Source organism: Centruroides sculpturatus, unplaced genomic scaffold (genome assembly GCF_000671375.1).
Source record: "Centruroides sculpturatus isolate CEXI.00-Female unplaced genomic scaffold, Cexi_2.0 scaffold471, whole genome shotgun sequence".
Classification (NCBI taxonomy): Eukaryota; Metazoa; Arthropoda; class Arachnida; order Scorpiones; family Buthidae; genus Centruroides; species Centruroides sculpturatus.
Genome location: NW_019384689.1, coordinates 236,254 through 257,438, shown reverse-complemented (window position 1 = coordinate 257,438; position 21,185 = coordinate 236,254). Strand labels below are relative to the sequence as shown.

Genomic DNA, 21,185 nt, shown 5'->3' with positions numbered 1-21,185 from the left:
TTTTTTCTATTTATATTTAAATATATTCAAAATACAATATTGACAAAAATTACAATAAGCACAAGTCTACAACATTAATTTTTCATTTAGAAGTTTGCTTTGTTGAGCAATAATATTAATGACATCATCAGAATGTATTTCGTTTAAAAAATCCTTCTCCACTGACATTAACATGAAGGCTTCTAGATTTTCTTGTGAGATACTTATAAGAATCTTAGCCTGCTTTTAATTAATTTTAACATAGAAAAGCTTTGTTATAGAAAAGCATGTGATACTTGTGTTACAGACATAGATAGTAGATATTTGTATGCTTGACAAAGTATAGAATAAGCACTACTTAACATGTTATATCTGAAAAATATATTATAACAATAAATAGAGCAATTTTTGCAAGCAATGCAGTAAGAGGATAAAATCGCATCTTTATTAGTTTTTACTTGATGATCAGTAGAATGTTCATTTTCATTTAATTTTATAAAAGTTTCACTGACATTTTCCTTTAAAATATTCCATGATGATTTAAAATGTTGTAATTCTGAAATAATATTGTGTTGAGTTGCTACTGGATTAAACTGTATTAAAATACTGCTTAATTTTTTAAATGAGTTTTCAGGAATATTTGGTGACGGTTCCGTAAATTTTGGTCTAATGTGCTTTGAACTCGGTGTAAGATGATCGTTGAACTCTCCCTGGTCACTCTCTCTCCCACCTTCCATGATCTACGATCAAGGATGTGTGACTTTGGCCCAGGAATGTGACAATTAAATTGTCTTATGCTCGTTCCTGTTTACAAAATAAATCACCAATTTATTAGCTTTAGCTTGACAACCAGTTTCCCATTGGAGAGGGGGTGAGGTCCCAGCCTCACACTACAAAATAGATTATTTTTAATTAAATCATTTGGAATATAGAGAAATTATTATTGAATAACATTTTTTACTTACCTAGAATAAAGGAAATAATATAAGTGGCCATTAAATTTGTTATGACTACAATCATCGCTTTGGTGGCTAGGTACAGTACAAAACTAATAACTCACATTTCCATAGTTTAGCATTAAGATTCATAGGAGTGGTGAATAGTTCCTAGCAATGTAAACAAATGACCAATTTTCTCTGTTTAGAAGGTAATTTTCTTATTTTTCTCCTGGGATGCTTTCTGTTTGGGCCGAATCGGGCTAATGTAGTGTTTGACTCGGGTTGGCCAAACTAATTTAACTTCAGATACAGGTAGGGCCGGGTAAAATGATACAGACCTACACATATACCTATATTACACCTAAAAATTGAAATTTACCTAACTTAAAAAAATGAATTTTTTAAAATTAAACTTAACCAAACAGTACATTATGTACATATTTAGAAAAAACGGCCCAAATTGTATACGGCCCATGTGGAATTTTCCACACTTTCCACATGGCCAATCTGCCCCTGTCCATAACCATTGTTAGAACAATGATGAGGCAGCCCTTTAACTTATAATTAAACTTTATTCTAATCTAAGACTATATATACACTTTTTCACTCATCGATAACTTGCCCATAACGGAACAACAATTTCTTTCCGCCTTGAGCTGTCTTACACAGGGTGTTGCCAGTTCATACGTAGTTTTTAATATTCACCCTTGCTATAGTTTAGTATTTTCCAACACATTCAAATAGCAAACATCAAAAATAAAAACTTTTTTCCAGTTTCTGCTACTGTTTATGATAATGTTTTTATACATCACCAAGCAAGGATTATAGAAAGTTACTTTTGAAACAAGGCTAGGATTAAGTTGGATTAACTTATGCAGTATCATTTCAACAAAGTATTCTCCGTGTCTATTTATTATACAGTCGACCCCCCTATAACACTGTTGATAATTTCGTTTTATATGAATTCCATAATGTATGAGTCACTTAGATTTTACAAATATGTGTGCCAGGCTGTGAACGGCTCACATATTTGTAAAATCTAAGTGACTCATACAATATGGAATTCATATAAAATGGAATTATCAACAGTGTTATAGGGAGCTGACTGTATTTGTTTACCAACATAAATGGAACACCACTCTATTAACATTTACTATTGAAATACTATAGTCTTTATCCTGAATGTTTTAAACTTAAACTTTAAAAAAAAAAAAATTTTTTTTGACAGCTAAAGAACTGATGTTCTAATTAGACTTAACCTGAAGAAGGCCATTTAAGATAGCTGAAAATGTTAGTTCTTTTGATTTAATTAAAGAATTTGCTAGAAAAAAGAGAGGAAGGTGTTTTGAAATTTATATACAGACGTTCTAGCTTATTGCGCATAGAATTAAAGAGCATCCATCAAACTGGATCAAAAATGTTACAGATTCATTAAATTTTACTTACTGAGTGATATAAGGTGTTGATTTGTTTATTAACTTTTTCTCCAGTTTCTGCTGCTATTCATTATATCAGATTTTCTACAAAAAAAATCCTGAAATACAGGATAATCAATTTTTAAAAAATTCTTGAAATAGAGATAGTAAATATTGTCATTGGCCCATTTTCTTTCTACACATTCAAGCAAAAGGGAAAAATTCATGTTATTGCATGACAAGATCGGTGAGAATGAGAAAGCAAAAAACATCATAAGGTGACATTTTTATATCCACTCACTAAGATCTCTCAATAGAAAAATTCGGTCACTTGTATTTGCATTGTCATAGTCTTAGTCTGCTGATCAGCCAGTAATAGCATATTTTGTCAGTTTTACAATCAGCTTTTATACTCATTAGTAATATCATTAATTTATATAATGTTTTATCATCATATTTATTGCTTTTAAGTTACTTTAAAAAGGTTGTTTTTTAGTAAGAATGGTAGTAATTTTAATATAGTAAATAACAAACTTTTTAGAATTTATATATAATTTATGATAATTTTTAATATTATTTAATTAATTTAATTAATAATTTATTAAGTTAATATTTACACTTTACTTTTTTTTGTTTTTATTATTTTTTTTTTAGATCAAAATCAAAATATTTCTCTTAAATGCAAATACTTTCAGCCCTTTCAAAGTGCTAAGGTTTAAGAATTTAAGCCCAAAAGTACTAGGATTTTAATAGAAATTTTTAAATTTTTTGATAATCCGAAACCATGTCATAAGTCTTGTTTGTTGCTTAAACACTTTGTAGTGTAATAAATTCAAACACTTGGCATCCTTTCATCTTTATTTTAATTTAGTTGATTTCCTGTAGTGTTTAAGCAACAAAGAAGACTTACAACACGGTTTCGGATTATCAAACGATTTTATAGAAAGAGAAATGGTTCTCATCTTACAAAGAGAACCAACATCAAGACAACAAACATGGGAATCAACTAAATTAAAATAAAGATGAAAGAATGCCAAGTATTTGAATTTATTACACTACATAGTGTTAAGCAACAAAGAAATTTTTTATCTGTATTTGCCAAGAAAACAGAGAGGTGTACATGTTAAAGTCATCGGAGAAAGAAATAAATTAGATTAATTAAATTGATATTTATGTTTACAGGGCACGATGTTGGCTCATCTGATTCTTGAAGATGGAATGAAATTCACAGGCTCATTATTTGGAGCCGAAAGAAATGTTGCTGGAGAAGTTGGTATGTTCATTTAAATATATTTGAAATGTATGCTAAAGAATAGCTTAAGTATTTGATGATGAATTAATTGTAATGTAAAAAAGAAACTTTTTATACAACAAGAAAAAATCATAAAATAATTCCAGCAACACTTTAATTTAATACAGGAATGTTTTCAGTCTTCTTAATAGGCCTGCTTCAGGTCTTATATACTCTGTCTATAAAAATTTACATTCAGTTTAAAGAATGCATATTAAATGATGTTTGGTTATAAGTTTAAAAAATATTTTTCTAAATGTTAAATTTGTTTAACATATGATTTGGAACACCTATGTAAGACCTGAAGCAAGCCTATTAAGATAAAATAACTTACTGGAATATAAATACAGTAGAGCCTCGAAAACTCGGCCTAATGTGGACCGAAGGGTGGCCGAGTTTGTGAAAATGCCAGGTTATCGGGAATGGGGTTAAAAAAATAAGTATGAGTGTTTCCTCAGAAAATACTATACTGTACTTGTATGTATTGTTTACTTGAGAATACAACAGAGAATAAACTGCCCAAATACCCTTAAACAAAGGAAAAGTACGTCCTTTACGAAGACATAGAGCCGTTACTACATGAAAATGAAAATTAATGAACACATTGCATTCAGTAATTTACCTGATAAGACAGACCTCAGAAAAATACTTTATGAGAGCTTTTATATTTTTATAAAGCTGTCTATAATGAAAATTAATTAACTAAGGATTTTTTTGCCCTGCCAGGGTGTGGGCGAGTTATCCGGAGTGCCGAGTTTTCGAGGCTCTACTGTACTTAAAATAATCAAACCACCTTAGTAATTCCAGCAACGAAGTATTTAATAAAATAAAAACGTTTTCGACTATATTTAACAGTCTTCTTCAGTTAAGCCTCTTTAAAACGAAAACGAATGTAAAATAGAACGCAAGCAATACAACGGTTTAAAAATTAAATATTAAATATAGTCAAAAACGTTTTTATTTTATTAAATACTTTGTTGCTGGAATTACTAAGGTGTTTAGATTATTTTAAACCTATTAAGGCTGAAAATGTTTGTATATTGAAGTAACATGTTGCTGGAATTAATTTGTAGTTTATTTTTGTCATCTGTTGATCCCTGTTCCAGTTTCTGAGAAGTTATTGTGCAGTTGAAAAGGTTTAAGTAAAGTTTTAATAAAAGTGGAGTTTTATGTATGATATAGCAGTTTCTCCTACAGCAAGTGCCAGAAATGTTTCCATGTAAGCCCCAAAATCTGGGGGAGTGAGACCCTGAGACCTAGGGAGCCAGATTATTTGGGAGATTATGCAATTGGCAAAGAAGTATTCCAAAAAGTGTAGTCTAAAAACAGAAATATCTGTGAGTGAGGGATAACACCATCTAATGACAAAGTGGAAGCATGAGATATAAACTTACAAGTCTCATATGCATCCTTACAAATTTCTCACTGCACAGTAACTTTTTGGACACCCTATATCAAAATGTATTTACAAAAACTGTGGAATAAATCAAAAGAGAATAACAACTATAAAGTGTTGTTGACATTTGGTGTTGCAACAGAGAAGATGAGAGGAGAAATACTACAGAGCATATTATTTACAGATAGCATTTTTCTATTCAGAGCACAAGAGAAACTAGAAAGTTGGAATAAACAGCTGAAAGAAAAAGGTTTGAAAGTTAGCAAAAGTAAGAGAGAATATATGGCTGTAATAGAAAAAATAAACAATAAGAATCTAACTCTAGAAGGAAACAAAATGAAGGAAATGCACAGATTTAGATTATCTTACCTTAGCTCAATGGTCAACAAAGGTGTTGAACAAGAAATGAATGGTTGAATCCAAGCAATAGAAAGATATCACTCAACTTGAAGGGGAAGTATACGAGAAAGTCATGCAACCATTCATAACTTATGGTACAGAAACCTTAACACTAAAGAAAGCTAACTTAAGAAGAATACAAGTAGCAGAAATGAAAGTGCTAATATATGAGTTAATGAAAGGTGAATACAGTTAAAATTATTGATACTGTCAAAAAAATACAATAAGGGGGGCTATAATAAGTTAGTATGGGCATGTCATAAAAATGGATGAAAGTTGTCTCAGAAGACAAGTCATAGAGGGAAGTAGAGAAGTCTAAAGAAGAGATGAATGGATATGGTTGAAATGGAAATTAAAGAAATGGGTTGAGGAAAGATTGCAAATCAGATACAGTGGAAGAAACTCATTAATTAAATAGAATTGACTCCATATAAAATGGGATAAGATACAGAAGAAAATATTTATTTGCTAGATTGTCTACATAACTATAGATTCTTATGAATAATCTCTTAATTTTGATGAGTTTGAATCAGCCAAATTATATTTATAAATACAGTAAATCATTTTATGAATTAAATATTCCTGATAAGGTAAGTGTAGAATCAGTCAAATTTAATACTTGCTAGACCTTGAAATATGGGATCAACTTTTATTTTTAATTCATAACATTTTAGAAGTAATAAATCAAATATCCAAAAATAAAAAAGCAGCGTATTCATTACTACTGTATAACAGAAAAATTATCATTTATTTAGCTGTATGATCAAACAATAAAGACCTTTTTCGCTTACCTAGCTGTTACACATAACAAAGAGAAAGTATGACAATCAATCAAAAAATTGCCCCTTCCCCAAGATTTTTACATTTTTGGACTTGGGACCCCAAAACATCAAGAAATGCAAAAAAACTTCAGAAGTTTTTACTTTCCTGGCTGTTATGTATACATAAAAAGGGAAAGCATTGGAATTGTATCAAACTTGACCCTTTGAGTTTTTTGCAAATCTCTGTTTTGAGATCTGAACACAAAAAAGTAAAAAAAATCAAAAGAAATGTGTGTGTGTGTGTGTGTTGGCATCTATTTTGTTTAATAACTCAGGATGATGTGAAGATAAAGAAACAAAATTTGACATGGCAGCTTGTGTATAAGGGGCATTGATCTATTAAATTTTGGTGGTAATAGGTCTAGGGATGGGGAGATAGAGAGGGGGCCATGTTTCATATCTCAACTGGAGTTAGAATTAATGATGATTTTATTCATTATTAACATTTACACTTTTTTAATAAAATTCATCCCTATCCACAAAATTAAGCTTTTTGCCATTTATAGTAATTAAAAATATAAAAAGTTTTTATAACAAAATCTCATAAGAGCTGGGAAAGTAACACAACTCTCATTGCTGGATTTTTTCTGTATGCATGGATGTTAATGTATATGTGTGTGTGAGCACAATTTTGTTTACCCTCTTTGAAGCTTAATAACTCCTGTGCTTTTTGTCAAAATTTTCTGTAATTTTGCAGGGAGGTTAGTGTATTAGGTGATTGATTCAGTTAAATTTTGGTGATTAAAGGTTGATGGAATGGGATGATAAAGGGGGTCATGTCGTATCTCAAGTAGGGTCTGATTTAATGACAATTTACTCGTACAATTTTTTATAAAACTAGAAACTTATATACAGAGGTTCTAGATTATTGCACATAGAGTTAAAGAACATCCATCAAACTGGATCGAAAATGTTACTGGATTTATTAAATTTTACTTGTAAATAAATTGTTAAAATATAAAGTATTGTTGACATAGGTCGAAAACGTTTGTTTTGATTAAACTTTCTCGGCAATGATAAAGGTGTTTTGGTTATTATTATTTATTTTTTGCTGAGCATGTTCTTTTTAATGTTTTAATAGAGCTGTACACCTAGCTTGGTGTCATGGATCACTGAATGGCATCAAGTATTGTTTATGGATGAATCCACTTTTTTCTGTGGAGAAATGATGTCTATAGAAGGGTATGGCAGTATCTCAGGGAATGCTACATTCCAGCCCTTTTTGCCATGTACCAGGCATTATATTCAATTAGTGGACAGCTTCAGTGTACATTTTCAGTACTTTGATAGAGAACCAGTTTGTCACAAAAATTGTGGGGTCTGTGGCTTGGCCACCAGAGCAAGCCGCACCCAATATGGTGTTACAGCAAAAAAATGCCTAACTGCACATCGCCCCGCAGACTCTCAGCAGTCTGAATGGAATTCACATTGTTCCCTAGCTGGCAGCCTTGCTAGATCTCTCCCATCAAACACCTGTGGGACCTTGTTCAATGTGAGTTGCACCTGGGACCACCACCACATACAACATGTGTGCCGCAGCTTAGCAAGGGATATATATCTCAGACAATCATTAATTACTCCTTTGATAGTATACCTTGCCATGTAATGGGCTGTATAGCTGCCCATGGGAACTATATTTGTTATTGAATAAACAGGTGTCTGTTGCATATCCTTGTTTGTTCTTTTAATCATTTGTATATATCAGTCACTTCTACCAGTCCTGCAATGTGCATGTGGTTATGCACATTTCTTCATGATGTTGCAATTTCACTTTTGAGGAAGGTAGTTATGTGAATGACAACTAGATTCATAAATAATTACTGAAAATTAAATAAAAGATATAAAATTTAAATAAACTAAATAGCCTAAAAATGTAAATAACAAAGGAATACCTGTAAAATATAAAATGTAAAACTACATATAAAATTGGTAAAAATAAAAATGTAAACATAATAACATAATATTAAAACCATTAAAATACTAAAAGGTTAAAACACCACTGCACAACCAGCAAAACTGAAAGATGCAAGGTACAGCGTAATGATAAAGTAAAAAGTTGAAGGAGAGAAGTATATCTTAAAATGGACTCTTCTCAAAGCTCTAAAGTAGTGGCTGCCAAATCCCACTGATGGTAGTGTGTGTCTAAGTTCAATTTATTTTCTGTAGTTTGAAAAATTTTCTTTTGATAATATTTATCTTTTTTAAGAATTTTGCACTGAAGTGAGATTTTGCAACTGGCATCATTGCTGTGCATTGTGACTGCTGAATTTGGAGTAATTATATTTATCATCTATTCTAATTTTTAATGTTCTGCTAGTCTCATCTACATAATAATCATATGTAATTGCCAACCAAAATATTATTACTTAATTGAGCCTAGCAGAACATTGAAAATTAGAATTAGAGAGCTTTAGTGTTTAATTTGTAGTCAATAAGCCCTGTATAATCTATTATTGTTGTGTTCCTGTGTGATTAGTTCTCCTAGGCAATTTTATGCTTACTGACAATCAGAAATATATATATAACTTTAAAGATTTATTAAAAATAATTCGTCCAGAGTAAATTGAAGTAAGAAGTGGCAAGAATGACCATCATTTAATATTTAAGGTGCTGAATTATCTAATTCCTTAAAAAATTACTTTTTTTTTTTTTCAGTATTTCAGACTGGAATGGTTGGTTATCCCGAATCCTTAACAGATCCGTCTTATTATTGTCAGATTTTGGTGTTAACATATCCTTTAATTGGAAATTATGGAATAGCATCAGATGAAGAAGATGAATATGGAATTCCCAAATGGTTTGAATCTAAGAGAATCTGGATTGAAGCTCTTATTGTAGGTGAATTAAGCGATTATTGTAGTCACTGGTTATCAACAAGATCTTTATCGGAATGGATGAAAGAGCATAATGTTCCTGGAATTCAAGGTAACAGGGTAGAAATGCATTTGATTTGCCCACTTTAAAAATAAGATTTACATTTTAAAATTTTATTTTGAAGGTATTGATACTAGAGAACTTACTAAGCGAATTCGGAGCAATGGAACTATGCTTGGAAAAGTAAAATTTTTAATATCTAATATATCTTTAATTTTTTAATAAATTGTTATAAAATCATGCAACAATTTACATTTATTTTGTTTTTATAATTAGCAATTTTTGATTATAGCTGTATAAAGTCGATGATGTGTAGATATGACTCCAAATGACTTTATAACTTTAACTAGAACACCAAACATAAATAAATTCAAAAACTTTTTCACTTGGAATAAAATTACTTATATAGGGTGTATCTAAAAGATGTTAACACTAATATTATAATTTCTTATGCCTTATTTCCTTTGCCTAATTTTTCATTACGTACAAGAAGTCACAACATAGTTGTGGAGTTCTCAAAAAAAGTACCTCTCTATTACTCTTGCCACAATGACTGCCACCTTCTCCAATAAATGTTAACATTTTTTTGAAGTACCTTGTATAAAGGTTTGAATATTTTTAGGCTAATTAGAAAAATGTTCTATATTAACTTATTTCACACCACTAAATCAGCTTTTTGAATTTATGTTTATATATTTGAATTTCAATAGTTTTAAAAAGTTATTCACATACTCTGAACCGATTACAGTGTGCACATAAACAAAACAAAAACAAAAATCAAACATTTTCAAACTCCACTCAAGTTCTTCATCAGGTTTTGTAATGATTACCTGATGGATCTTTGTAAAAGCTTTCGGAATAAAAATTCAAACAAATGTTCGAATATAAGCTCAAAAAATTAAAAATCGTGTCACACTTGCACCTTCAGTTGCCCTACCCTTCTTTAAAAAGTTATACTTTAATAATATTTTTCACAAATGTTTATTGAAATATCATAATTATTTCACATTAAAAGTTGTTATTATAATTTATAATGTTTATTTCTTTGAAATATATTACTGTATTTTAAGAAAAATGGTATTAATCATGAAAATATATCGTTTACTTCTATAGGAACTACATTTGTAATATTACCAACACTAAAACCATTAAAATACAGTAAAATTTCTTTATATGCTATCATTTTCAGTTGTTTTTTCATCAATCTCAAAATAAATTAATATAGTGAAACTTCTATTAATGGACACTCCTGAATAGCAAACACCTCTACATAACATACATTTTTACCTCTAAATAGCAGACACTCTAAATATTGGATGCTGTCATCCATAACCAATCTTACAAAAATGTAATATCCTGCCTACAATATTCTGAAAGAATTAATTACATATGAAATATCTTAAAATGAAAAAAAAGAATCAGTTAAAATACTCTTTCAGACAACAAAGTTTGATCTTAGCTGTCAAATAAAGACAGGCTTGAAATAAGAATAGAGAAGAAGGGTAGGTTATAAGAAGTTGAACAATATTCTTTATCTGTTAGAAAAGTTTAATCTGGTTAGTTGTCAATCATCACTTATCGTCATACATATTAATGTTAAACAACACACACATATTAATGTTATTAAACTTCTGTCTTATTGTTGGAATTAAGCTTATTATACCAAAAACTATAAACTTTTCTGTTGTAGTAACTAACTTAACAGCTTTGTGGTGGCTAAACTGAAATTTTTAATAAATCAGTTACTGAAAAAAGCAAAAGATGTTTGAAAAAGTACGCTTACTTGATGACTACAAAGCACGCAAATCCCTGTATCGATTTTTATTAGTCACTTAGCCCAGTATTTCTTAACAAGGGGCCCATAAGTTTGTCTGGGGGCAGCCAAATTATGCAAAATTTCCTTCAGAATATAATAAAAAGAAAACTGATGTATAACCGAATATTGTATTGAAAAGTGAAATAAGAAAGATAAAGTTTTTATATTTAGTTTTTTTTATTTATTTATTTATTTCTTATTTCTTTCTGCATACAACTTTGTTAGTACAGAAGAAATAAATGCAAATATGCTACTTACACTGCAGTATTTACTTCTTTTATTCCAAAATAATTCTAAGAAACTATTAATGCTTGGAATTTTAAAAATTAGGAAAAATAGTAGGCTTTGAAAATTTAATTTTACAATATATTTTCATGATTAATGTACTTTTCTTAAAATACACAAATATGTTTTAAAGAAATAAATGTTATAAATTATAAAAACACTTTGAATGTGCAATAAATTGTGATATTTAAATGAACATTTGTGAAAAATGTCATGAAGGTGTAATGTTAAAACTATTTAAATTCAAAATATCTAAACATAAATTCAAAAAGTTGATTTAGTGGTGTAAAATTAGTGTAAACCTTTTGGTTTATATATACATATATTAGCTTTTACCATTGACAATTATAAAATCAATTGGTCAGCTTTGAAAAATGTTGAAGATATGCCCTCCATCTTGCAGTATCAAATATTTAGTTGAGATTTAATTTTTTATGTAAAAATAAACAAATAAATAAACTTTGTTTTCTATTCTTGCAAAGTTTAAACAATAATTAAATTCTTAAAATTGTTCTCATTTCTTTAAAGTGTATAATTTGTGAATTTTCATAAAAGAAAGTTCAAAATAAATATTTTATATTTTTAGATAGTGTTAGAGAATGTGTCACCTACATTGATTCCCTTTTCTGATCCCAATAAAAGAAATCTCATTTGTGATGTATCCATAAAGGTATTAATTATTTTTATTATAAATTGAATGAAATAACTTTTAATTAATTTTTTTAAATATTTATATATTGATACCTGTAGGAAGTATGCCAAATGTCTGCTTTCTAAATGCATAATAATTTCAAACTATGCTATTAATGATTTGACTCTAGTCATTGCAAAGTTCTGTTCAGTTTTACTATTTTTTTTTACATGAAACAAAATATTTTGTTTCAATTTTTGAAGTTAGACTATTTACAAAAGCATATTAATATTTTTGAGTCTATCATTAAATCCTTTTCACACAATCACAGAAGACACAGTCATATTGGTTAGAAGATAAAACTTCTTTAAAAGACAAATAATAAAAGGTAAAAAATTCACAACGTTTAAAAGTGATCAAACGTCAGCTTTTTATTATAGGATCTGACGTTTTTTACATTAAAAACTTAAGAATCTTCTCACCAACCATCAAGTCCTTTGCCAAATTTTATAACTGGTTCATCCCTCTAGTGGCAGTTACGAGTAAATCAATTTCATTTGCATAAATTCACAATGTTCAATGTTAAATCAGGACATTCTTCAATATGATTTACTCGTAACTGCCACTAGAGGGATGAACCAGTTATAAAATTTGGCAAAGGACTTGATGGTTGGTGAGAAGATTCTTAAGTTTTTAATGTAAAAAACGTCAGATCCTACAATAAAAGGCTGACGCTTGATCACTTTTAAACGTTGTGAATTTTTTACCGTTTATTATTTGTCTTTTAAAGAAGTTTTATTTTCTAACCAATATGACTGTGTCTTCTGTGATTGTGTGAAAAGGATTTAATGATAGACTCGAAAATATTAATATGCTTTTGTAAATAGTCTAACTTCAAAAATTGAAGAATGTCCTGAGTTAACATTGAACATCGCAAAATATTTTGTTTTATGTAAGAAGCATTAAACAGTTGTATGTATATTTTGTTTATATTCTAATTCTGTATATATCCTCTAAAGGATGATTTTCACTTGATTTAAGAGAATTAATGCTGTTGCAGAGGGTGATTGAATTTTATTAGATGCATGGTAATCAGTCATATAATTGTAGTCATTTTATGTGTTTATGCTGTTTCTCCTGGACTTTAATTACCATCCTGTATTGTTTCCAATTTCAAAATTATCATCATCATTCTTAAGATCAAATGCTTATTTCATCTAATCTTGAGAAATTGTTTTCATTGAGATCTTGAGAAATTCCATGTTTATTTACAAAATGCACAGTGGAAAAGAAAAGGGAATGAGGAGGTAAAAAAAATAGAAATATTTTTGTCTCCTTGCAAAAAATCTTTCAAAGGAAAAATAAAGCATAAAAGCTGAAGGAATAAAATGCAAGAAAGGATGTGATGCTGGTTGACAACTCGACCTCTAGTTCTCAAAACCATCAACTTTCACATATTCTCTGTCATCTTCAAAGTTAACTACATTAGAGGAAAACACAGAATGCCTTGAGTGTCAGGAGAGTCACAATGAAGACTTGATCTGGCATGGAATGTGTTTATCTTGATGGTATGAGATATATTTACATTATGATAGCTTTGAAGCATTTGTATGCAGTTATTGCTCATAAACTCTCTTATGTAATCAATTATTTTTTTTATTCATCTCACATTCATGTCATAAACTTTGAAAAATAATTTGCTTCTACAAATAGAATACCAAAGTAAAGTCCTTCGGTTTATTAAAAAGATCTAAATATTTACATAAAAATAAAACACCTTAATTTGTTTGCTGAGAAAATATATAATTGAAAACAAATGTTTTCAGTCTGATTAACAGGTCATTATCAGGTCAAAAACGAAAATGGAACAGATACGTTCCATGTATAGAATACAAATATTTAAATCAAAATTTAGAACAAAAATGTTTAGAAATATACAAGAGAAACGGAAAAACATATAAAATAAAAAATATAATAAACTAATTCTAGCCCGAGTTTTTAGTGAACTTTTTAACCATGTACTTCCACGCTGACGGCAGGCTCTCATCATCTTTAAATATTTATTTGTTCCTTCTTTCTAAAATGTCCTACTCCAGTTTTAGTTGAAGAATAAATTACACCGATATAAATCCAGCAAAATTTAATAAAATAAAAATGTTTTCAATCGTTTTTTAACGATCATCCTCAGTTACGGAAAATAGAAGTTTTAGTCTCTTCATACACAGAAAACTGTCTTTGCTATGAATTCAGCTGTTTATTTCTGCACACATGTAGCCTCCTATATGCTTACTATTATGTACTGTTTTAAAATCTCAAACTTCATTTTCTTATTATCTTTGAATTCTTAATCTTTATACTTCTGAGATTAATTAACCAATGTTTCAGTATTTTGTTTCTGTTAAATTATTTCTAACCATGTTCTACCTATATATAAGATTCACAACAGTTATACATTTCTCAGTATGAGAAACCTGTTTTACATACACTGAGGTGACATGTCCAAACAATTTTTAATTTTCAGAATACTAGTATATTAAATTATTATTGGACAATTCCAGATTATTGTCCACTTTTCAGAGAATGACAGATTTCTTTTCAATTTGATTATCATACTTTATTTTTTTCAGTCACAAAAATATATATATAAGCTTAATATAACATGAACATACTTATAATACAGATCAAATCTAAGGCTGTTTCTTAACCTGCAATCACATGCAGGTTTTTTTTATAAATATAAAAATTCAGCTTTTTCACAAAGATAAAATCCTTTGCTTCCAGTTTTCTTTTTGTCATTTCACACCAGCAACAGTCCATAAAAATTCATAAGTATGGAGACATTTGCATTTTATCACAAAAGTAAGGTCATCTTCAAACTTGTGAATTTTTATGGACTGTTGCTGGTGTGAAATGACAGAAAGAGAGACAGAAGCAAAGGACTTTATCTTTGTGAAAATGTTATATTTTTTATTTATTAAATGTAAATACCGTCAGTCATGTTTTTTACTATTTTTTACTTAAACAGTTTTTTTAATATTTTTCTGGTTGTTATGTATACAGTAGAATCTCATTTTAATGGGTTGATTGAATAAAAAGTAACCCCCAAAGATTTTTTCATTTTGGACTAAGGATAAGGATCTTGTTAAGAAATGCACAAAAAAAAAAAAAAAGGAATTTTCTATATGTTTGGGTGTTTGTGTATGAAGCACAATTTTGTTCACTCACTTTGAAACTTAACTCCTGCAATTTTTGAAATTTTGCAGGGAGGTTTGGGTATTAGGGAGATTGATGCCATTAAATTTTGTTTGTTAAAGGTCAAGGACTGAGAAAGGCTGATATGTTTTTTAAATGGAAGAGAAATTAGTATTGTTTATGAAGTTACATATTTGGGGATCTGTCTCTCAGCTACTGGCTTGTTCCTAAATTATATTTCTTATGTTAAAGGTAAAGCATTTTCTAAAATAAATACTGTAATAGACATCTTGAGAAAGGTAAAGAACAGACATATGGTTTTGTGTAGAAACTAGCAGCTTCTCTATTTACTTCGAGTTGGTCTTATGGTCTGCCCTTTTGGGGGCTTTTTGTTTTGATGACATTGACTCTATAGAACTGATCTATTGCCTTTTTTTTTTTTTTCTTGAGGGGTCGACCTCATCATATGCAACTAGATCTGAATTGGGCCTTGAGTTTCCCAGGAAATGTTTTGTTAAATTAACCAAATACACCTACAACTGCCGTAAATGATTGGGCTAAATTTTGGATATATGATTATAGATTAGAAATGAATTTGGCATTAGAGTGAGGCATTAGGCACCATCTCTTATTAAAATTAACAATTACAATATTTAATTAATTAATTTACATGAAACTGGAAGAAAAAAATTGGCTCGAAGCAAGACTCAAACCTGCAACTCTTGCTTACCATGCGGATGCATTGCCAGTTATGCTATCTAGACCTTCAGTCCAATCTTCTCTTCTGGCATATGTAAGTTAAGATATAACCATCCAAAATTTAGCCCGATTATTTACGGCAGTTGTAGGTGTATTTGCTTAAGATATCGGGTTTCGATTGATCTGTATATTTGTTAAATTAACTTTAAACTTTCTGAGAAACATAATTTCTGACCCATCCTCTTTGGAATACAAGGCTTTCTAACCTTGAAGAAGTTCTCATCGATCAGATCACCAATTTATAGTTGGTTCACAAAACTGGAGTGTCTTTTTAATAGAATAGGTATCTCACTTTCTTTAATAGATTCATTTTCAGAAGTTTTAAAATATATAAATACAATTTTACATGAGTTTGACAATCTTTAACTGAGAGAAGAAGGGACAGGGTTCTCAAAGCTAAGTATCATTCATGGTACTTAGAAATATTAGACAACAACCAGTGTTTTACACCTGTTATCAGCAGCTACCATTTATAGTTAAAAAACAATCATCCAGATTCACCTTAAGTTTCATTTAAGATGGAAGCACTTGTGTATTGATCTATGTTCATCAGAAATGTGTCCTTATTGCAAGAATGGAAATTGACTTTGTACCACTATATGTTTGACTGTGAGGAATTTGAGCATTTGCATCTGTCAACATTTTCTAATAATGTCATCTGTACTATTAATGCTATTTGTAATGATCGGACAGATAGAATTCATGGACTTTTCTCCAACAACGACTCAGTTGAGTCCATTTGGTGTAAATATAATTTATTAATCAAAGTAATTAATGTTATCCCTTCTCCTGAAAATTAATTTTATGTATTGAGTTTTTCTAAATAAATAAATATTGTTAAATATGACTAATAAACATCCATGATGTTATGCCAACCATTTGTAGCAGTCGTGAGAAATTTCCATGACATCATTGAAAATGAAAGCAGTGTGACCTGACCTGACATCATTGAAAATGATGTCAGGTCACAGTGTGAAAAATTGTCAAATTGCATATGTGATTGCATGACAATAAAGGAAAATTGTTCATGATTGCATGCAAAAGGTAATTTTTAGTATCTGTGATGAGCAAAAAATGTTTTTTGATCAAAATTTTTACATAGATGGGATGAATAGCACACAGTGTGATGATATCATGGAAACAGAGCTAAGGAATTCAATTTGGTGAAAAATGCCCATGAAAAACAAAATGTGAAAAATTGCTTCTACCACACAATGATCACAGATTAAAATTGTTTTAACAAAATATAAAATTATCAAATTGGAAAAGGTTACATATAACTACTCAATGTAGTAATGTTTTTTATAAGGAAAGACTAGATCAAACATTTTCATTCTTATTTTGCATTGATTTCAGAAAAAGAAATTGTATAATCCAAATGGACATCCACGTATAACAGTAGTCGATATTGGTTTAAAATATAATCAACTTAGATGTTTACTGAAACGAGGAGCAAGAGTGGAAGTTGTACCTTGGGATCATTCATTGAATCCTGATGGTAAGATATTTTTAATAAGATATTATCTAATGATCAATAATTGTAAATTACTCCTGGCCAGATGGCTGAGGCAATTAAGGTGTCAGCCTACTGCTGGAAACCAGAATTAAATATTGGATGTTGAAATTTTTAATGTTTTTGACTATGGATGTGCTGAACTCCATCCCTCATCACCTGACTGCCCATTGTGAGCCTATCCAAACTCAAGATGGGCCCAAAAAAGGCCCTCTTAATTTTAGTACTCAGAGGGCAGAAAGAGTCCCAAGAAAAAATATTGTACAAGTAAATTACTATGAATAATTTACATTAAAATATTTATAATGATGCTTTCTTTAAACTTTTTGAATTAGGAAACTAATCTCTTAAAACATAATTATAATAAAATATCTCTTAAAAACACTCTCACTCCTGTTGCTAAGATAGGACTGAAGAAGTTTGTAAAGATTTTGAGGGCAGTGATGAGCATGTAATGTGTGCAGGATAAAAGACCACCAGACGTGATTGAAGGCACCTCTAAAGTCAATAGTGATAATTGCGGTATGCTGATTGTTTTGTTTAGCCTGGTGGATGTGGTTAAAGGCCTGATGGATGACATCTACTTTACCTTTGTTTTTAGAGAAGCAGAACTGATTCTGATGCAGGGCTCTATGATTGTATAGATGCCATGTAATCCTATTAATCATTAGACCGTCTAACACTTTTCCCAGAGTTGGGAGAAGGCGGATCGGCCTGTATTTTTTATAAGTGTTAGCACTTGTGGGTTTGGGAATCTTTTGACACTAGCCTTTTTCCACTGAGTAGGAAATTTTCTAATTACAGTAGAATTGGCCTTTTTGTGCTCTCTAAGCAGTAAAGGGCCTAAAACCACAAATAAAATAAAATAAAAAGTACAGTAGAATAGTCTGCTAAAATCAGATGCTTGAATTTGCTTACATTTGGAAATCAAACTGTCTTTACTTACTAGGAGAAGAAAATCTATTCAACTCAAAATGGAACATTTATAACAGTACCACTTTTTATTGTTTACATTAAAATGTGTAAAAAGTAACTATTTTTTGGAAATAGGGTAATTTATTGTGGTTGTGAAGGTAATTTACAGTTCAGTTTAACAAATTCTGGTAAATTTTTGCTTACTTTATTACATGAAAATTAACATTGTGACAATAGTCTTTGTCAAGGCAACTGCAAACTTATTATTGTTCATTTAAGGCAATTTGACTGCAGTTATATATGTTTAATTTTTATATTTATTTATAGAATTTGATGGGTTATTTTTAAGTAATGGTCCAGGAGATCCAGTGTTTTGCAAGCAGACTATCTCCAACATTGCCAAGGTGTTAAATTTTTCTAAGCCGAAACCTGTTTTTGGAATTTGTTTAGGACATCAATTGTTAGCTCTTGCTATTGGAGCAAAAACATATAAAATGAAGTAAGTGATTTTATATATTATTTAATTTAAACTTTCATAAACTATAATTGTGAGCTAATGGCTTTGCAGTTTTTTTCAAATGCATTGAAGTTATAAACTCATAATGAGATTATGAATGAATCATAGTTATATATTAAGATAGATGATTGAACTAGTGTTTTACAATTGCAGTCTAATGTCTGTTTGACAGGCTACTTTGGTTTCATTTCAACAATCAGTATCTTATAGGTGGCATTATGTGAGGTGCAGATAATCATGTATTCTGAACCAATTATGGTGTGTAGATGACGAAACAAACAAAAATGAACGTTTTCAAACTCCTTTCTGAGTCCTTCATCAGGTTTTTTAACACTTCCTCAATAGATCTTCATTTTGGAATAAAATTCGAACAAGAGTTCAAATATAAGTTCGAAAATTATTATAACCACATTGCGCCTATGCAGAGAGTTGCCCTACCAGGACTCAACGAACAGCTAATCTGTGCTGGCAGTCAACTCTTGCCAGGCCATTGACAAAACTATTTCCTCTTTATAATTTATGCACATAGATGTAAAACTGGATTTAAAAATGTGCACAGCCTCCAACCGTCTGAGGTGTTCCATGGGAGGTGTAGTGAGGATGAGTTTGGCCCAGTTAAAGTTCACTACGATATCCAGATCTGTTGCATACGTAGAGAGGGCCGTGGTGGTTCTTGCATGATGTATATCAGGCTGGTGTTCTTGTAATCTGATCCCCATGGAGCACTTAGTTGACCCTATGTATACCAGATCTCTATCGCCAGGGAGTCTGTTAGGGTTTGTAGGGTCCTTCCCAAAAATATTCGGGCACCTCCTGTAAGCAAGACACACCTGGCATTTCCTGGCAATTTTGGCATGTAGGGATCTTAAGTACGGGTTAAAGGTGATAGGGACCTGTTCTACATCGTTTGATTGGTTATCACTCAGCAGGTCAATTATGGGGATGTGTCCTGAGTGCATTTGCTGATAACATTCTATCAGCCCATGTGTAACATTGCAATAACCATGTTCTACGGTTATTACAATTAGCATTTATGGAGCGCATGCTCTATAAATGCTAATTTGGCATCGAGAGCCTGGGGATTGGAAGAATGTGTAGATGACGAAACGCTCTATTGATAGTATTGACAAACACCATCAGATCTGGAACTGTCTTCCAAAAAATAATGATGTTATCAATATACCTTCTATATAACAGGATTTTGGGGAGGAACTGAGGAAGGAACTTGTTTTCCAACTGTCATACTACCATTTCTCAAAGGTCTCCAATATAGGGCTACCTATGGAGACCCCTTTTCCTTGAGTGTAGATGTTGCCATTGAACTGTAAAACCAAATTATAACAAATTAAGTGTGTCATCTCCAGCACTAGGTGGTGTAATGATTTATCCTTGACAATGTGAAATAGGATTTCCCTGAGAACACAAAAGGAAGGAGGGAGCTATGGCGAACTTAGGAGGTTATAGGAGGTAGAACTATGACCTTCATATGGAAGGAAGGAGCTCGATGGAGGGGTAGAGAGACTTAAAGTCCAACACCGTGATGTACTGTACTGAGGGGAGGTGACCCCTGTCAATTCTGTTATGAGCTCCATTGGACTAGTGATGGTGTAACAGTAGCCCTCCAAGTGGGGACTGAGAAGAGTATGCATGGCCTTCTCCAACTTACAGGTAGGCAGGCACTCTTGCTTTGTCTACCACCAGACGAAGTTGTTACCCTTGCGTATGGGTCTTCACAAAGGCAAACAATCTAGGGACATCAGGGGAGTCAATGACTGGGTTACCAAGCACAAGGCACCCAGCTAGTTTGGAACAGGTGAGGTGAGGTGCAGGTATTAACTAATGGGACTGATGTCAAAAATTGGGTTTATTTTCAAAATCTTACAAAGTAATGTGCATCCCTTTCAAAGTATCTTCTTTGGTCTATACTCAACTGTGGATGAATTTTCCATTATACAAAGCTATGTTGTGGGTTATTGTTTAATTTTGTTGAAAGCCTCTTTGGCAGGCCTGCCATTTTTAATTTTACCTCATCAGCAAATTGAAAGAGTTTTTATTAATGCATTTTTTTATTTTGCAAAATAGGTAAAAACAATGGGAGACTAAATCTGGTAAGTGGGAGTTCTTAAGCACTGGAATACACATATTGGCTAAAAATTGCTTCACAACAAAAGCATTGTGAGCTGGTGCATTGCCTCAATGCAGAATCTGATTTCTTTTTTCACAATTCTAGCCTCCCTCACTCATTCTCTCAGCTTGGTCAAGGTAATTATATCCCTGAGTTAAAACTGTGCTAGTCAGGATAGTTTTATAGAGAGTCAAATGGTTAATCACAAGAACTATTTGGAGTTTCCTCCCAGTATTTCTTGTGATTAACCATTTGACATTCTGGTGCCCATTTGACCCATTCATGTGCTGCTCAATTTTTATCCTAGCCACAAATACAG

At 30.9% G+C, this 21,185-nt stretch overlaps 1 protein-coding gene across 1 annotated transcript in view; it reads left to right on the top strand.

Moving 5' to 3' along the window:
* LOC111627119 (CAD protein-like) overlaps positions 1-21,185 on the top strand; it is a 175,800-nt gene that overhangs the window by 20,949 nt on the left and 133,666 nt on the right. Inside the window, exons 2-7 of the mRNA XM_023370681.1 lie at positions 3,515-3,605; positions 8,895-9,164; positions 9,238-9,296; positions 11,801-11,884; positions 17,153-17,294; positions 18,552-18,723. Coding sequence (XP_023226449.1) covers positions 3,521-3,605; positions 8,895-9,164; positions 9,238-9,296; positions 11,801-11,884; positions 17,153-17,294; positions 18,552-18,723 — 812 coding nt within the window. The 5' untranslated portion in view covers positions 3,515-3,520. The remainder of the gene's footprint in view (positions 1-3,514; positions 3,606-8,894; positions 9,165-9,237; positions 9,297-11,800; positions 11,885-17,152; positions 17,295-18,551; positions 18,724-21,185) is intronic.